This window comes from Hyla sarda, chromosome 1, assembly GCF_029499605.1.
Source record: "Hyla sarda isolate aHylSar1 chromosome 1, aHylSar1.hap1, whole genome shotgun sequence".
Lineage (NCBI taxonomy): Eukaryota > Metazoa > Chordata > Amphibia > Anura > Hylidae > Hyla > Hyla sarda.
Genome location: NC_079189.1, coordinates 612,108,436 through 612,125,651, shown reverse-complemented (window position 1 = coordinate 612,125,651; position 17,216 = coordinate 612,108,436). Strand labels below are relative to the sequence as shown.

Below are 17,216 nucleotides of genomic sequence, written 5' to 3'. Positions count from 1 at the left end.
CAGCCAGGGCATTAAAAATGGGTGGTGAATGGATATTCCAGCATGACAAACGCCCAATATACACATGGCCAAGACAATAAAGGAGAGGCTCAAGAAGAAGCACAGTAAGGTCCTGGAGTGGCCTTTTTTTAAGAGCCGAGGCGCGTGCTCTCTATCACCCAAAGTGCAAGAAAAAGTGCAAATGCGTCGCACTAAAAAAACCTGCACAAAGGATGCGGTCCAACAGGAAAGAGGCCCCAACAAACCTACCCTTCACCTCCGGGCCAAGAGGAACCTGCAAGGGTCTGGGTTTGATGCCCCTCAACCAAGGTGTTAACCAAGGTATCAGCCGAGGAGCCGTATACTGATGGTATCTTGGAAAAAGCCAAGATGCCCGGGGGTTACCGGAAGGTGAGGAACCTGATGGCTGCACACACCTCCCCTAGACCGGCAGGAGGGACACCCAGAAGGGCTACCGCATCCTGACAAATCCTGTGGACACACAAACACGCATAGTGGCACAGTGACAACAAAAAATAAATAAGTGGATGAGTGCAGGTATACTGCCCGGATATCCGACCGGATCTATAAAACATTTCTCTGATCTAACTAGAAGGCTGGGAATCAAGAGGTGAGTGTCAAAAGTGTGAAGGTAGGTGCAAGCGCATCAACTCAGTGCTATTGCTTCTCGCCCTCTTGGCTAAGATCAAGTGTAGTATCTGTTCTTATGGGTGTATGGGGAACACTACTGGTGTGGAGCTGGTGGGGATGGGGGCTGCATGGAGGGGACAGGTGTACAAGGGCGGTCCAGGGCTGGTTCTGAGGAATCAGCTCGACGGCTCCCCCGATGAGACCTGTACCCTTTTTGGTCTCGCCGTGAGGCTGGGAGTCTAGAGCCGAGGAACTTTTGTGCCTCGGGGAGGGGTGATCCTGAGGTTCCGACACTCATTGGAAGGTCCTGGAGCGGCCTACCCAGTCTCCAGACCTCTCGGTCCCTTGGCTAAGATCAAGTGTATTCTCTGTTCTTATCAGTTTCTGACAGTGGACGGGAAACACTGATGGGGGACTGGTGGGGATGGGTGCTGCATGGAGGGTACCGGTGTACCAGGGCGTTCTGGGGCTGGTTCTGAGGAATCATCTCAACGGCTGCCCCGATGTGACCTGTTTCCTCCGGGTCTCACCATGAGGCTGAGAGGGTCTAGAGCTGAGGTACTTTTGTGACTTGGGGAGTGGTGACCCCGAGGTGGCCAAAATCACTGAAGATACTGACTCACTGAGTGGAAGCACTGGCACCATATCGTTGCACCTGTGGCACTCACCTCTTGATTCCCGGCCTTCTGGGTAGGATCAGAGAAATGTTTATAGATCCGGTACTCATACACTTATTTATTTCCTTTTTGTCAGTGTGTCAAGTTTGCGTGTTGTGTGTCCACAGGATTGTTAGGGTGCAGTAGCCCTTCTGGGTGTCCCTCCTAGCGGTCTAGGGGAGGTGTGTGTGGCCATTAGGTTCCTCACCTCCCTGCAAACACCCCAGGTACTCCTGCATGGGCAGGGTACCTACCGTTATCGGCTCTGCGGGCAGATTCCTTGGTTAATGCCAAGGAGGATGCCGGGAGCATTTGTGGTCCCTTAGTAGCTTTGGCAAAAAGGGTCATTGAACCTGGAACCTCGCAGGTACCTTTTGGTCCGGAGGTGAAGGGTAGGTTTGTTGGTGGGGGGGGGGGGCCTCTCTCCTGTCAGAGAAGGGCTTGCGATAGACCGCATCTTTTGTGCACTTTTTTTTAGTGTAACACGTTTGCACTTTTTCTTGCACTTTGGGTGATTCGAGAGCACGTTCCTCAGCCTACCCAGTCTCTAGACCTTAGAACCCATAGAATATCTGTGGAGGGAGATAAAGGTTTGAGTTGCCAAACGTCAGCGTTGACACCTTAAAGGGGTACTCCGCCCCTGGCATCTTATCCCCTATCCAAAGGATAGGGGATAAGATGTTAGATCGCCGCGGTCCCGCTGCTGAGGACCCCGGAGATCGCTGCTGCGGCACCCCGCCATCATTACTGCACAGAGCGAGTTCGCGCTGTGCGTAATGACGGGCGATACAGGGGCCGGAGCAGCGTGACGTCATGGCTCCGCCCCTCGTGACATCACGGCCCGTCCCCTTAATGCAAGTCTATGGCAGGGGGCGTGACGACCGCTACGCCCCCTCCCATAGACTTGTATTGACGGGGGCGGGCCGTGACGTCACGAGGGGCGGAGCCGTGGCGTAACGATGCTCCGGCCCCTGTATTGCCCGTCATTACGTGCAGAGCGATCTCGGTCTAGGCAGTAATGATAGCGCGGTGCTGCAGAAGCGATCCCCAAGGTCCCGCGCAGAGGGACCTCGGCGATCTGACATCTTATCCCTTATCCCTTTGGATAGGGGATAAGAGGTCTAGTGGTGGAGTACCCCTTTAATAACTTGAAGAGGATCTGCATGGGGGAGGGGAGGAGAGAGGGGCCGATGTGGGGAGAATCCACTGAAGAATTAATTCGGTTGTAGGTATGAAAGTGTATGTGAATTGAAGAAGACTTATGGTGTATACAGGGGTAGTGGTAAATAACTACGATAGACTAACAAGGATAGAATGACAATAGGAAGGAGACTGGAAAGGTTCTCAGGCAGCACAGATAGGGATCTTCTCCACCCTAGGACCGCCCACCTTACAAGATAAATTAGCATAGTTATTACCTTCCTCTCCTACAGCTCACACATATGGAGAGAGCTTCTCACCCGCTCTCACCCACCTTTGCTTTTTCTTTTGGATTTTCCGGACTTACAGATTCTACAGGTCAGCTATGCAGGGTCTTGGCTGCCACCTCTTATAGTGCCATTGGGGCGGTCCCTGGCCTTCACCTGGTTTCTTTGTATGTTCTGAGCCTCAAGCCTTACCAGTGCTTAGTTCTGGTAATCATATTTTGGATTCCGGTTCCTTATCTGAATGCTTGAATGCAGATTCCGTATCTGATACATATGAATGCAGGGGATGTGGCCTGACGTCATGAACAAGCTTCCGTGTTCAGTACGGGACCCCCGTGATCAGACATCTTATCCCCTATACTTTGGATAGAAACTACAAAAATGAAAACTACATAAAACTAGTGCTGGGCTGTATACCGGTATGAACCGGATACTGTTTTTTTTCTTCTCCTACGGTATGGATTTTTGCCCATACTTCTATACAGGTCGGGCCCCTCCCCCACCCTCCGAGTCAATAAAAAAAAATGAAACTTACCCGTAATGGGGGTGGTCCGGGCCATCCATCCTTCCTGTAGTGTTCGGCGGCATTCCGGGTGGAGGGTGAACCGGTCCGGGCTGTCCTTCTTCTCCGGGGGTCATCTTCTCCACTCCGGGCAGGCTCCGGCCTAGTACGCTGCATAGACGCCGCTACGCCGTGACGTCAGGTGCGTTGCTGCGCAGCGTCGTCTATGCAGCGTTACTAGGCCGGAGCCTGCCTGGAGTGGAGAAGATGACCCCCGGAGAAGGACAGCCCGGACCGGTTCACCCTCCACCCGGAATGCCACCGGACACTACAGGAAGAATGGATGGCCCGGACCACCCTCCCTGGACGGTCCCTGCAGCAACTGGGAAGGTGAGTCAGGGTTCTGGGATGGACAGGGGTCTGTAGAATATACTATACCTACAGTAGGCCCTCCAGCTGTTGAGGCCCTCCAGCTGTTGCAAAACTACAATTACCAGCATGCCCGGACAGCCAACGGCTGTCCGGGCATGCTGGGAGTAGTAGTTTTGCAACAGCTGGAGGCACCCCTAGTTGGGAAACACTGACCTATACTATACACTACTATATAGTCCAACATGCTGTGAGTTGTAGTTTTGCAACAGCTGGAGGCACCCCTAGTTGGGAAACACTGACCTATACTATACACTACTATATAGTCCAACATGCTGGGAGTTGTAGTTTTGCAACAGCTGGAGGCACCCCTAGTTGGGAAACACTGACCTATAATATACACTACTATATAGTCCAACATGCTGGGAGTTGTAGTTTTGCAACAGCTGGAGGCCCCCCTAGTTGGGAAACACTGACCTATAATATACACTACTATATAGTCCAACATGCTGGGAGTAGTTGTTTTGCCACAGCTGGAGGCACCCCTAGTTGGGAAACACTGACCTATAATATACACTACTATATAGTCCAACATGCTGGGAGTTGTAGTTTTGCAACAGCTGGAGGCTGTAGGGTTGTTTGTTACATCTATTTAAAAGGGTACTCCACTGCCCCAGTGTTCAGATCATTTACTTCCAAAAGCCCATTTAGTTCCACTACGACACCTAAATGCAAGTCTCAATGTAAAAAAAAAAAACGTGAAATAACGCGATACTTTAGAAAAATACCGTGATACTCATTTTTGGTCATATCGCCCAGCACCACATAAAACTACAAAGATAAAAACGACAGATCACGTCCCCAAAAAATTGCCCTTATACGGAAAAATAAAGTAAAAGGGTCAGAAAATAAAGTAAAAGGGTCAGAAAATAATCATTTTTGGCATATTGATTTTGATTTAAAAAAAAGTAACAAACATAAAAAAAAAAACAATAATAGAAAATGCATAATATTTGCATATCATTTTACTTGCATTGATCTAGAGAATCTAGAGAACATGTCCTTTTTACCATAATGTACACTGTGTAATAACAAAACCCACCAAAAACGGCAAAATAGGTTTTCTTTCTAATTTCCCCCCACCCCCCCCCCCCCCAAAAAAAAAAAAAAAAAAAGAGTATGTGTGTGTATATATATATATATATATATATATATTATTTTTTATTTTATTTTTATTATTTATTTTTTTTTTTTTTTGTACACTTCAGGGTAAAATTAGAGGTGACATTACAACGTATAATTTGTTTCGCAAAAAACAATCCCTCATATGGCCCTGTGGATGGAAATGTAAAGGAGTTACAGTATGTCTCTTACAAGGGAGAGGAGAGAAAAAACGAAAAATCGCAAAAATAAAAATGGGCTGCGTCCTTAAGGGGTTAAACATAATGTTATCAATCCAACATGGTCAGTGGCATCGACGGAAAAAAAAATTGAAACAGAATTGCGTTTAGTTTTTTTCACATCCCACAAAAAATCATAATAAAAAGCGATTAAAAGGTCACGATGCTAAAAAATTTGCCTAATTTTTGAAAGTAGTAAAACATAACGAAAACTATACAAATCGATATGGGGTTAAGATTACTACTGGAAAATAAAATCTGTGTTATTCTCTGCAGATTCTTGTACCAGGAGATCAGAGGATAATCTTATATCTTCAGATTATAAAGCAGATGATGATATCACACAAGATACATATGAAGAACATTCCATTATCCCAGATACACCCTCAGCCCTTCACAGCCAAGATCTGTCATCTCATCCATCAAAACAAGTCCCATCATCTGATTCATCACAGCAAAATAAGGAGAAGCCGTTTTTATGTTCAGAATGTGGGAAATGTTTTACTTTAAAATCGAGTCTTGTTAGACATCAAAGAACTCACACAGGGGAGAAACCATTTTCATGCTCGGAATGTGGGAAATGTTTTACTCTCAAATCACATTATGTTAAACATCTAAGAACTCACACAGGGGAGAAACCATTTTCATGTTCAGAATGCGGGAAATGTTTTAGTCAGAAATCAATTCTTGTTACACATAAAAGAACTCACACAGGAGTTAAACCATTTTCTTGTTCAGAATGTGGAAAATGTTTTACCCTCAAATCACATTATGTTAATCATGAAAGAACTCACACAGGGGAGAAGCCATTTTCATGTTCAGAATGTGGGAAAAGTTTTAGTCAGAAATCAATTCTTGTTGCACATAAAAGAACTCACACAGGAGAGAAACCATTTTCATGTTCAGAATGTGAGAAATGTTTTAGTCACAAATCATATCTTCTTGAACATCGAAAAACTCACACAGGAGAGAAGCCATTTTCATGTTCACAATGTGAGAAATCTTTTACTCAGAAATTACAACTTGTTAGACATGAAAAAACTCACACAGGAGAGAAGCCATTTTCATGTTCAGAATGTGGGAAATGTTTTAGTCAGAAATCATATCTTCTTGAACATGAAAGAGTTCACACAGGAGAGAAGCCTTTTTCATGTTCAGAATGTGGGAAATCTTTTACTTCCAAATCCAACGTTGTTAATCACATAAGAAGTCACACGGGAGAGAAGCCATTTTCATGTTCAGAATGTGGGAAATCTTTTATGTGGAAAGTATCTCTTGATATACATCAAAGAACTCACAAAGGAGAGAGGCCTTTTTCATGTGTAAAATGTGGGAAATCTTTTACTCAGAAATCACATCTTAATCAGCATAAGAAAAAACACACAGGCGAGAAGCCTTTTTCATGTTCAGAATGCGGGAAATTTTTTACTCATAAATCAAGTTTTACCAGACATCTAAGAATTCACACAGGAGAGAAGCCGATTTAGAGTAATAAATGATGCAGATAAGACATCTATATATTAACCGTGTACATAGGATATCTGACATTTATACATATATCATATACTGCATCTCCAAACTTGTTCCCAATTGTTAATAAAAGTTTTTTTTTAGTAGAACGTAGTCACCGATCCAGCTATGTCATTATTATCATCTGTCATCACTGCCTCCATATTACACAGGTCTGATGGGGGAACAGGGTAAGTAAGGGTTAATGTTTGTGGTTCTAACAATAACTGTACAAGGATATATAAGAAGTAAGGAATATATGAGATAAGATCTTCCAGCGCACACAGCTGCTGATCTGGGGATTGGGTGGACGAGGCTCCTCGGGGGAGTGGTCACTTGTTATGTGTATAGGGGAGCATAGTCCTAAGGAAATAGAAGGTGGGTATAGACAGAGGGGGCGGAGCCATCTCACACTAAATGGGCACTCTCACTAAAACTTATTTTTGCTATTGCAAAATGTTTCTAATGTATCTTGTTTAAAAAATGTTTTCCACGTTTGTGTTTAAAAAAAGCTGCCACTAGGTGTCTCCCTACTTGTCCGGAGCACATTACCACACCCCATGTCTTGCACAGACTTTGGATTTCTGCTAGCCTGGCATAAGTCCAAAATCAGGAAATGCTGAGAGGGGGTGCAGCCTTAGCCAATCATAGCTCATCTCACACTGAACTGCTCTGGGCTGTGTGTAGCAGAGTGAGGGAGGAAGTTCTCCCCTGTATGGCTTCAGATGATGTCACGCCTGCTGGGGAACGCCCCTTCCCAGTCTGTGAATCTGACTGAGACTGAGTAGAAAATACAGAACAATATCAAGGTAGAAAACTAAAAAACTAATAAAAATAAAGGCAGGGGGTGGTTTATCATGATGGGGGCCGTGACCTTGGAGGATTATAAAATGTAACAAGATCATGAGAGGTTCTCTGTAATAGAAATGGTGTTCAGTGTAGAATACTGACAGTGTGTTAAGCAGGAACTCTGCTCCTGGGATTCTCAAGGTGTTGAGGCTTTACTTAAAGGGGTACTCCGGTGAAAAAAATATTTTTTCTAATCAACTGGTGCCAGAAAGTTAAAACAGATTTGTAATTAACTTCTGTTAAAAAATCTGAATCCTTCCAGAGGAATTTCTTTTCTTTCTAAATTTCCTTTCTGTCTGACCACATTGCTCTCTGCTGACACCTCTGTCCGTATTAGAAACTGTCCAGAGCAAAAGCAAATCTCCACAGCAAACCTCTCCTACTCAGGACAATTCCTGACCTAGACAGAGGTGTCAGCAGAGAGCACTGTGGTCAGACTGGAAAGAACTACACAACTTTCTCTGAAGCATACAGCAGCTAAGTACTGGAAGGATTAAGATTTTTAAATAGAAGTAGTTTACAAATCTTTTTAACTTCATGGCACCAGTTGATTTAAAAAAATAAAATAAAAAAAAAGAAGTTTTCTAACGGAGTACCCCTTTAACAAGTAAACAGACACACCTACCACCCGGGATTTTCTATATAATCCTTACTACAAGATAACCCTCCTTCTGATCCCTAATATTCTTGTGCAACAACCAAAATACAAGGATGACTAGTTAAAGCAAAACAAGACAAAGGTGACAAGGTCACATGACTTCAGAGCAGAGTGGGTGCACATAGTCGCTTTCCTCAGGAGCGAATTCCACTCCATGACGGATGACTAGAGATGAGCGAACTTACCGTAAATTCGATTCGTCACGAACTTCTCAGCTCGGCAGTTGATGACTTTTCCTGCATAAATTAGTTCATCTTTCCGGTGCTCCGGTGGGCTGGAAAAGGTGGATACAGTCCTAGGAGACTCTTTCCTAGGACTGTATCCACCTTTTCCAGCCCACCGGAGCACCTGAAGGCTGAACTAATTTACGCAGGAAAAGTCATCAACTGCCGAGCCGAGAAGTTTGTGACGAATCGAATTTACTGTAAGTTCGCTCATCTCTACTGGCTACTACAGCTGCCACACCCCCTCCCCTAGACATGAATGGAGGCGACTTCATGAACACGGAAGCTCCAAGCTTTCGTGTTCTGGACGCTGCAGCTGCCGGCCTGGAGATGGCGGGGATCCCCAGCAGCAGGACCCCCCCCCATGATCAGACATCTTGTCCTCTATCCTTTGGATAGAGAATAAGATGTCTAGGGGTGGAGTAGCCCTTTAAGGTCCAGCTAGATGACTGGGGGTTTAGCTTGTGTTGTTACATCCCGTTGTTCCATTGTTGACGCGCTTATACTATCGCAAGAACCAAGACGAAAGAATATACAATGCTAGTCCTTGAGTGTGTGTGTGTGTGTGTGTATATATATATATATAGGTTATGATAAATCTCCCCCTTATGGGTTTCAGGTAATTATATGCAGAGTGTGAATATAAAATATATGTATATGTGTGAGGCCACTAACAGTTCACACCTGTTTGAATGGACTATTTTATACTCAATAACATAACATTTATTATTTAAGAAATTAGAGTTGTACCTTGCATGAACCTGCTTAAAGATGGCCGCCAGTGGCAAAATAGAGACTCGTGTCTTTCTGGTTCATTGTGACCTGAGCAAAACCCCTGACAAACAGTAAGAAAAGGGCAAATTCTGGAGATGTTTTTTTAGGTGAAGGTGACAAGTTCATGAAAGGGACTGAACATAGAGAGTGAAGGACAGATCCGAGTCTAGCTTAACTCCCAAGACAGCGAGCGTTCTAACCAGGAGTTATGATAGTACCTCACAAATCAGGTTTGGGTGATGAATGATTGAGTAAATACAAGTTCTGTTTTAGAAAGATTTGGTGGTACATAGCAGGGGTGATGTCAGGGGAAGAGGCATAGAGCAGGGGCAATGTCACAGGAAGAGGTATAGAGCAGGGGTATTGTCACGGAAAGAGATATAGAGCAGGGGTGATGTCACGGGAAGAGGTATATAGCAGGAATGATATCAGGAGAAGAGGTATAGAGCAGGGTGATGTCACAGGAAGAGATATAGAGCAAGGGCGATGTTACGGGAAGAGGTATATAGCAGGGGAGATGTCACGGGAAGAGGTATATGGCAGGAGTGATATCACGGGAAGAGGTATAGAGCAGAAATTATATCACGAAGAGGTATAGAGCAGGAGTGATGTCACGGGAAGAGTCATGTCATGGAAAGAGGTATATAGCAGGGTTGATATCAGGGGAAGAGGTATATAGCAAGGGCAATGTCACAGGAAGAGGTATAGAGCAGGGGTGATGTCACGGGAAGAGATATAGACCAGGGGCAATGTTACAGGAAGAGGTATAGAGCAGGGGAGATGTCACGGGAAGAGGTATAGGGCAGGAGTGATGTCACGGGAAGAGATATAGAGCAGGGGCAATGTTACAGGAAGAGGTATAGAGCAGGGGTGATGTCACGGGAAGAGATATAGACCAGGGGCAATGTTACAGGAAGAGGTATAGACCAGGGGAGATGTCACGGGAAGAGGTATAGGGCAGGAGTGATGTCACGGGAAGAGGTATATAGCAGGAATGATATCATGAGAAGAGGTATAGAACAGGGGTGATGTCACGGGAAGAGGTATATATCAGGGGTGATGTCACAGGAAGAGGTATATATCAGGGGTGATGTCACAGGAAGAGGTATAGAGCAGGGGTGATGCTACGGGAAGAGGTATATAGTAGGGATGATGTCACGGGAAGAATTATACAGCAGGGGTATATAGAGTTGAGTGCAATCAGTGTAAAGATGGTACTGGTGTGAGGGGTTTGGGTCACTAGTGAAGGTAGTGGGGGAGAGGAAATGAGGAGCCTGGAGACTTCATGCTGTTACTGGCTCAAAACTGAGAGGGATTAAGAGAAATCTCCTTTGTTTTGATGCTGCCATTCAGTGTCATGTCACAAGATGTCATCCTCTGTGCCATCCATGGCATTCCTAACACAGCATCAACAGTAATTAGGCTCCCGCCCATTTACAGAGAAGACTGAAGGTCGGCTTCCTAATCTTTCCCGTTGGAGACAGAGCGTGATCATCAGAAAGGAGCCAATAGGTGTCCTGCTCAAAAAATTGTCTTTAAATGGTTTGTTAACCATAACATCCAGTATTGTGAGAAATTCCTCCTGGAACGACAACCAAATCGGTGCTCATCCTGGTCTTGAAATTTGTTGCTTTACACCTAAAAGAGATACTTCACTGGAAAACATTTTCTTATTAATGAACTGGTGCCAGAAAGTTAAACAGATTTGTAAATTACTTCTATTAAAAAAAGCTTAAATGGGCACTGTCATGAAATCTAAAAATTGATATGTTGTAGTACTTAAGTACTACAACATATCTCTAATATACTATAATTAAAAAAAGTGAATTTAAACAAGTTTAAAATCACTTTTAAATTCGGCCACTAGGGGTCGCCCTCCTACTGGCCGAATGTATTCTGCAGTGACGTCACTACTGAATTTCGACTCATTTAAGCCTGGCAATGAGTCGAAATCCAGTCACTGCGGTGCACGCTCCCGCCTGTCAATCAAACAGGCGAGAGCGAGCACGCTGATAGCTGGGGCTGCGCGCACTGGCCAGCTCCATTGCGCTGGTTAAACAAGGTTATTGTTTTCACCACAGGGTGCCTCCAGCTGTTTCACCACTACAACTCCCAGAATGCCCTGACAGCCAGTAGATGTCAGGGCAAGCTGGGAGTTGTAGTGGTGAAACAGCTGGAGGCACCCTATATAGTGAACTAAGGGCGGAAGTGTCGGCCCCAGCAGGCATCAGTGACGTGGTGCCTGCTGGGGAAGTCTGCCTGGTAGTGAGCTCACTACCAGGCAGACAAAAAGGCATTTTAATATAGTAAAAAAAATGTAAAGGGAGGGAGGGGGTTAGGGATAGATGGGCAATAGGCAGGGACAGAAAGAAAAAAATATAGGATGGTGGGAGCTACCCTTTAATCCTTCCAGTACTTATCAGCTGCTGTATATTCCACATGAATTTCCTTTCTGTATGACCACAATGCTCTCTGCTGACACCTCTGTCTATTTTAGGAATTGTCCAGAGCAGAAGCAAATCCCCATAGCAATCCTCTCCTGCTCATGACAGTTCCATGACACACACAGAGGTGTCAGCAGAGAGCATTTCCTGTGAAACACTGCAGCCAGGAGCAGTTGGTGTCGGGTGTGTCCATTTTTGAACTCCTCTAGCCTTCCACACAGAGCAGCGCAGGTGTTTCATCAGCCTTTCCCCAGGAGCGTGGCAGGCTCCTGGGGAGGGCCTTTCCTGCATGGAGCCCCAGGCTTCTACCTCTCGATCCCGGCTGGCGAGAGGGGAAGACAGTGTCTACAGCCAGTTCCAAGGTCGGGGTGAGACGTTCCAGCAGGGCCCGCAGAAATGTGGAGCCCACTCCCCCGTCCAAACCCGAGGGAAGCAAGGCTACAGGGAAGAGCAGCGGACCTTCGTCTACCCCGGAACCCAAACAATGGGGGTACGGGGTCCAAGAGAGTCTCTGGCAACGTATGGGTCATGGATCCAGGCCAAGATGGCAAAGTATGAAGAACTGGGCAGAAAACTTAGGAGCCTGAGAGAAGACCTGAGGTTTTCACACTACCAGGCTGACCATGCCTCTGGAGGTAAGAAGCAGAAGTTTACTGCTCAGGTGCGGGCTCTGAAGATAGAGGTGGCTGAGGTGGAAGAGGCCAGAAGTAACATTGCTGGGGTGCAGGTTTCTTTAAAGAAAAGTTGTCTAATGCCGATAGATTTAAAGGCAAGCAAGCATGTACAGACAGCCATGAGTACAGCAGTGAGGAGGAAGATAGAGGGGAGAAAGGTGAAGCTGTGGAGAGTGAGGGGGATGTCGCCCCTAGTACATGTGACCCCCAGCCCCCCCAAGATAGCTACCCTAAGCCCTATCAAGTGGCGTTGCCTTCCACCGATGGTGAGATGGAGGATAGCGGTAAAGAGGACCCGGCTAGTGGGGGTTTGCTGAGAGCTATTGTGCCACAAGAGTCACCCACCCGCTCTGAGGACTTTGCCGGACTTTGCCTTTGGTGAAGATCTTGGCAAGGATGATTTGGTAAAGAAAAGGAAAAAGAAGAGGCAGAAAGTTCAGGAAACTGTGTCTTGAGTTTCATCCTTTCAAGCAGTCTGGGCCAGCTGTGAAGTTGGTCCAGGCTGCTGGGCCCTCAAACTGCCAGACCCCATTCCTGTTGTGGATCGGGGCAAGCAAGGGGGGGTACCAGCTTGTGGCGCTGGTGCTGTGGGATCGCCCCAGGGTGGCGTGGGGCGTGTCCAAGCACCAGAGGCAAGCTATGCTGTTGTTTTCTCAGGGAGCTGGCACTGCGGGGCACTCCCCTGTGAGGGGGGGGGGGGGGGGGGAGTGTCCGGGTGCTGGTGAAGGAGAGCAGCATGTCCGTGTGCTCGGGGGGCGGTTCCCTGAGTGCTGTGGGCATTACCGGCACTGCGGGGCACTCCCCTGTGAGGGGGGGGTGAGTGTCAGTGTGGCGGTGGAGGAGAGCGGTCGGTCTGAGTGCTCGGGGGGCGGTCCTCCGAGTACTTTGTTCTGTGGGCGCTGCGGGCCACTCCTCTGTGAGGGGGAGGAGTGTCTGGGCGTCGGAGTCCACTTCAGAGCCCGTGCAGACAGGCAAAGCTGGCATTGTGGGGATTCCCTGCGTGTCAGAGAGTGTGGGTGGAGCTGGGGTGCGCCCGGTGGGGCAGCTCCAGACGGGACATCGCCCATGGAGGAGGAGCCATTAGCATCAACACCAGCAGCAGCTAAGCCAGCAAAGAGCATTATAAAACCAGCTTTACTACAAGTCCCAGCCAGCCCAGAATCTGTTAGGCAGGAAAAGAGTGGAGGATGTGAGAATGCTGAGTGTAGTAGTGTTGTGGATGAGAGGAGTGCATGTGGGAGTGTAAGTGGAGTGAATGATGGTGGGAGTAATAGTAGTAAGAGTGGAAAGTCTAGTATGGATGGGAATAAAGATGGGTATAGTTGTGTGTGTGGCTGTACTAATGGTTCTGGGTCTGGTCGCCATTTGCAACAGCGCCTCCTGGAGGCTCTGCGTAGGGGCGACAAGTCGATCCAGGTAGAGGGAAGGGGTGAGGTCGACCTGTATTTCTGGATAGAGAGGCATGGTTTGGGGGCTTTCCGAGAGCGGAATGGGGAGGTGGTCTGGTCCCTTCCGTTAACCGGGCAAGACAATAACCGAAGGAATGTGGTCCGTCTGATTTGGAGGGGTGAGGATGCGTGCCCACCTCGTTTTAAAGTGGTTGAGCTCCTCCTTCAGATGGAATTCAGGGCGAATGACATCTTTGCCCTGATTCACCCCTACGGTTTGTCCGAGTTTGATGTCAGTTTCGTTCGGCCAGACGGTGTCAAACTCTTCTGGTCAAACTACGAAGTGGCGAAGAACGAGCCCGGCTGGCGGGATTTTGCCGTAAAGGCGATTTCCTGTCAGAACTCGATCAAGAAAGTGACTGTTTTGACCCGTAACGAGTCACTTTCTTGCTATGACATCATGACCTGGCTCGGACGGTATGGGGATGTGAAGGACATGCCCAATAAAAACTTGGATGAGCACGGGATCTGGTCCGGGGCCTGGACGTTTTCCGTCAAACTCAAGCGTTCAGGGAGTACGGTTGCCCACATTCCGTCAACCGCCTTCCTTGGACGTGATAGGATTCAGGTCTTCTACCAGGGGCAGCCTAAGGTCTGTCACAGGTGTGGCAGCCCCACCCACTTTAGTGCAGCCTGTACTGTACAGGTCTGCGCTTTGTGTGGTGGGGTGGGTCATCTGGCCACACACTGTAGGCAGATCAGGTGCCACCTGTGTGGTTTCCTCGGGCACCCTTTTAGCCGTTGTCCTAGCGCCTTCGCCCGTGCAGCGGCCGCTCCGGATGAGGAGAGCTGTGAAGTTGCCTCGGCCAGGGAGGGTATGGGCAGGGATGGGGGCGCAACAGGGCTTGTGAGGAGGAAAAAGGGCCCCGCCAAACTAAAGCGGGAGGAAAATCGTAGAAGGAGTAGGGAGCTGGAGAGTGCCCAGGTGACGGGGGTAGCTCCGGCCCCTGCTCCTGAAGCTTACCCTGTAACCACTGAAGCCCTGGAGGAGAATGTGCTGGATGAGGAGATCAGGAGGCTTCACAGAGAGGAAGGAAATATGGCCGACCCTTCCGATTCCTCCCACTATGAAAGTATGGATTAGGAGAGTGGGGAGAGGCCTAAAAAGAAAGATAAGGGCAAAAGGAAAGGGAGAAAGGTCAGAGCCCTCTGTTCCTTGCACTACGGGTCAGGTTCAAAAGGGAAGCCTGACTGCCCACCCTCTGATTGACCTGTCAAACCGGTACCTCGTCCTCGATACCATCTCCTCCCCCTCTTTGGAGGGGGAAGGTGAGGGCGAGATGCCTAGGGAGAAAGAGCCTGTGGGGGAAACTGGGCCCTGTCCTGTTGAGGCACCTTCCTCAGAGGGCAGGGCTAGAGCGGGGCCGGACGGAGATGGGGATAATATTTATCTATCTGAATTAAAAAAAAAGATCCAAGAGTGGTCCTGCCCTCTCATCTTCTTCGGGGGATGAGGGGGTGAAAAAGAAGGGAAAACAAAAGTAAAGGGTGTGGCCGTCTAATTTAATCACCTTGTATGGCGGCACTCACCCCATTGACGCTGGCAACTATTAATTGTGCCAGCATAAAGTCGGATACAGCTAGATTTGCAGCCTTTGATTTTCTCGGCCACCTTGAAGCCGACATTTTCTTTTTACAGGAGACCAGGTTGTCAGATCTAGCCTCTCTGGTAAAAGCCAGAAGAGAGTGGAGGCGCAGTCCCTCCCACTGGTCTCTTGCGGCTGAGTCGTATAGTGGGGTGGCGGTCCTTTTTACCGCTCCTGTTGAATGTCGACGGGTTATTGAATTAGAAATGGGGAGGTGCCTGTAGTAATAAGCTGGAGTGGTGGGAGATATTCAAGAAGCGGGTTGCAGGGTTCTTCCGCCAGCTCTCGAGCCTCAGGTCCCTGAACAGGTATCGCTTGTATCAGGGTCTGAGGAGGAAACTCGAGCTTTTCGTTTCGCCTGGAGGTAGCCATGAGGATATCTCCAGAGTGAAGTCCTTGCTGATGAGGTGTCAGTACGATAGGCACGCATCTTTGGTTTTTTAGAGGGATTTCAGGAAGTACCGCTCGTCTGACCCTTACAGAAACTGTAAGATGTCAGTGAGTAGTAAAGTAATTTCAGGACTGATTGATAGTACGGGATCTCTGAATCAGTCCAGATCAGGGATCTTGGAGGTCGTCAGATTCTTCTACTCGCACCTCTTGGGAAGGAAGGATCTAGATCGAGACAAGATGTCTGTTTTCCTGGCTGAAACCATTCCTGAGCCAGGGGTAGACCCCTCTCTTGATGTTTTGGCAGAAGAAATCAGGGAAGAGGAAGTGAGACTGGCGATCGAGGGGCTTGCCCCTAAGAAGTCTCCAGGTCCGGATGGCTTAACATCCGAGTGGTACAGGACCTTTAAGGAGTCTTTAGCTCCCCTCTTTACTGAGGTATTCAATAAGTGTCTCTCCTCGGGCACTCTGCCAAAGTCAATGAGGAGGTCAGCACTGATTCTTCTCTCAAAAGGTAAAGATCCCAGCCGGATTGAGAATTGGAGGCCCATAGCTCTTCTCAATACGGACAGGAAGCTTCTGGCCAAGATACTGTTTAATCGGCTGGTGAAGTTTGCACCCCGGCTCCTTTCGGAGGCCCAGCACGGCTCTGTTCCAAGCCAAAGCACTGAAGTGCTGTCCTTAGTGTCAGGGAGGCAGTGGAGCAGAGTAGTGCAGGTCTCTGGAAGGGGTACTTGCTGTCCCTGGATCAGGCCAAAGCATTTGATCGGGTGAACTACGAGTACCTCTGGTCCCTCCTCCTGAGATATGGCTTACCGAGTACTTTTGTTAATTGGCTTAAGATCTTGTATGCAGGGGCAGAGAGTTTCCCGCTGGTGAACGGGTGGTCTGGCCACTCTTTTGAGGTGGGGTCCAGAGTCCGTCAGAGTTGTCCTTTGAGCCCGCTCTATGTGTTCGCGATCGATCCCTTCCTTAGGAGTGTGAGTCGCCGAACATTGGCAGGAGTCGGGATGAGTCTGGCAGAGCCGGCTGTCACCCAGAGAGTGGTGGCGTATGCTGACGATGTCACTATTTTCGTCTCCTTGAGAGAGGAGGTCGATGTGGTGATGTCGGAGGTGGACCGCTACTCGGAGGCATCTGGGTCTAAGATCAACCAGGATAAGTGTGAGAGTCTCTGGCTGGGAGGGGGGATCTCCCGGACACCCTTCCAGGGCCCCAAGAATCAGCAAAAGTCTTAGGCATCACATTCGGCCAGGATGATTATTCTACCAAAAAAAGGGATGATAAGCTCCAGGATGCCACTCAGAAGGTGGACCAGTGGAAGGTTTGGTCTATGACCCTCAGGGAAAGGGTACACCTGATCAAATCGTACCTGCTCCCCTTGTTTATCTATCTGGGCAGCTTATGTATCTTGCCAGAGGCTTACTACACTAGGATCTACAGCCTGTTTTTCCAACTATTATGGGGGAGCAGGTTGAACCTAGTCAAGAGGGAGGTTACGTACCGCACGAGGAGACTAGGGGGCTTATCTATGGTAAACCCTGTGGTGTTCTTAACGAACACCTTTTTGAAAGCTAACATCTCAAACCTCTAGAAAGAGAGGGCTCCTCCGTGGGTAATCTCCTGCAGGGAATGGTTTCGGCCCTTCTTCCAGGAATAGGAGGGCGAGTGAAGGA

The 17,216-nt window shown here is 48.0% G+C and overlaps 2 protein-coding genes across 2 annotated transcripts in view; both read left to right on the top strand.

Annotated features, from left to right (window-relative positions):
* Positions 1–6,600, top strand: part of LOC130306275 (zinc finger protein 268-like) — a 189,915-nt gene extending 183,315 nt beyond the window's left edge. The window contains exon 12 of the mRNA XM_056552087.1: positions 5,261–6,600. Coding sequence (XP_056408062.1) covers positions 5,261–6,471 — 1,211 coding nt within the window. The 3' untranslated portion in view covers positions 6,472–6,600. The remainder of the gene's footprint in view (positions 1–5,260) is intronic.
* The window catches only part of LOC130297913 (oocyte zinc finger protein XlCOF7.1-like), a 92,553-nt gene that overhangs the window by 11,916 nt on the left and 63,421 nt on the right, over positions 1–17,216 (top strand). The gene's annotated exons all lie outside the window — the stretch shown is intronic.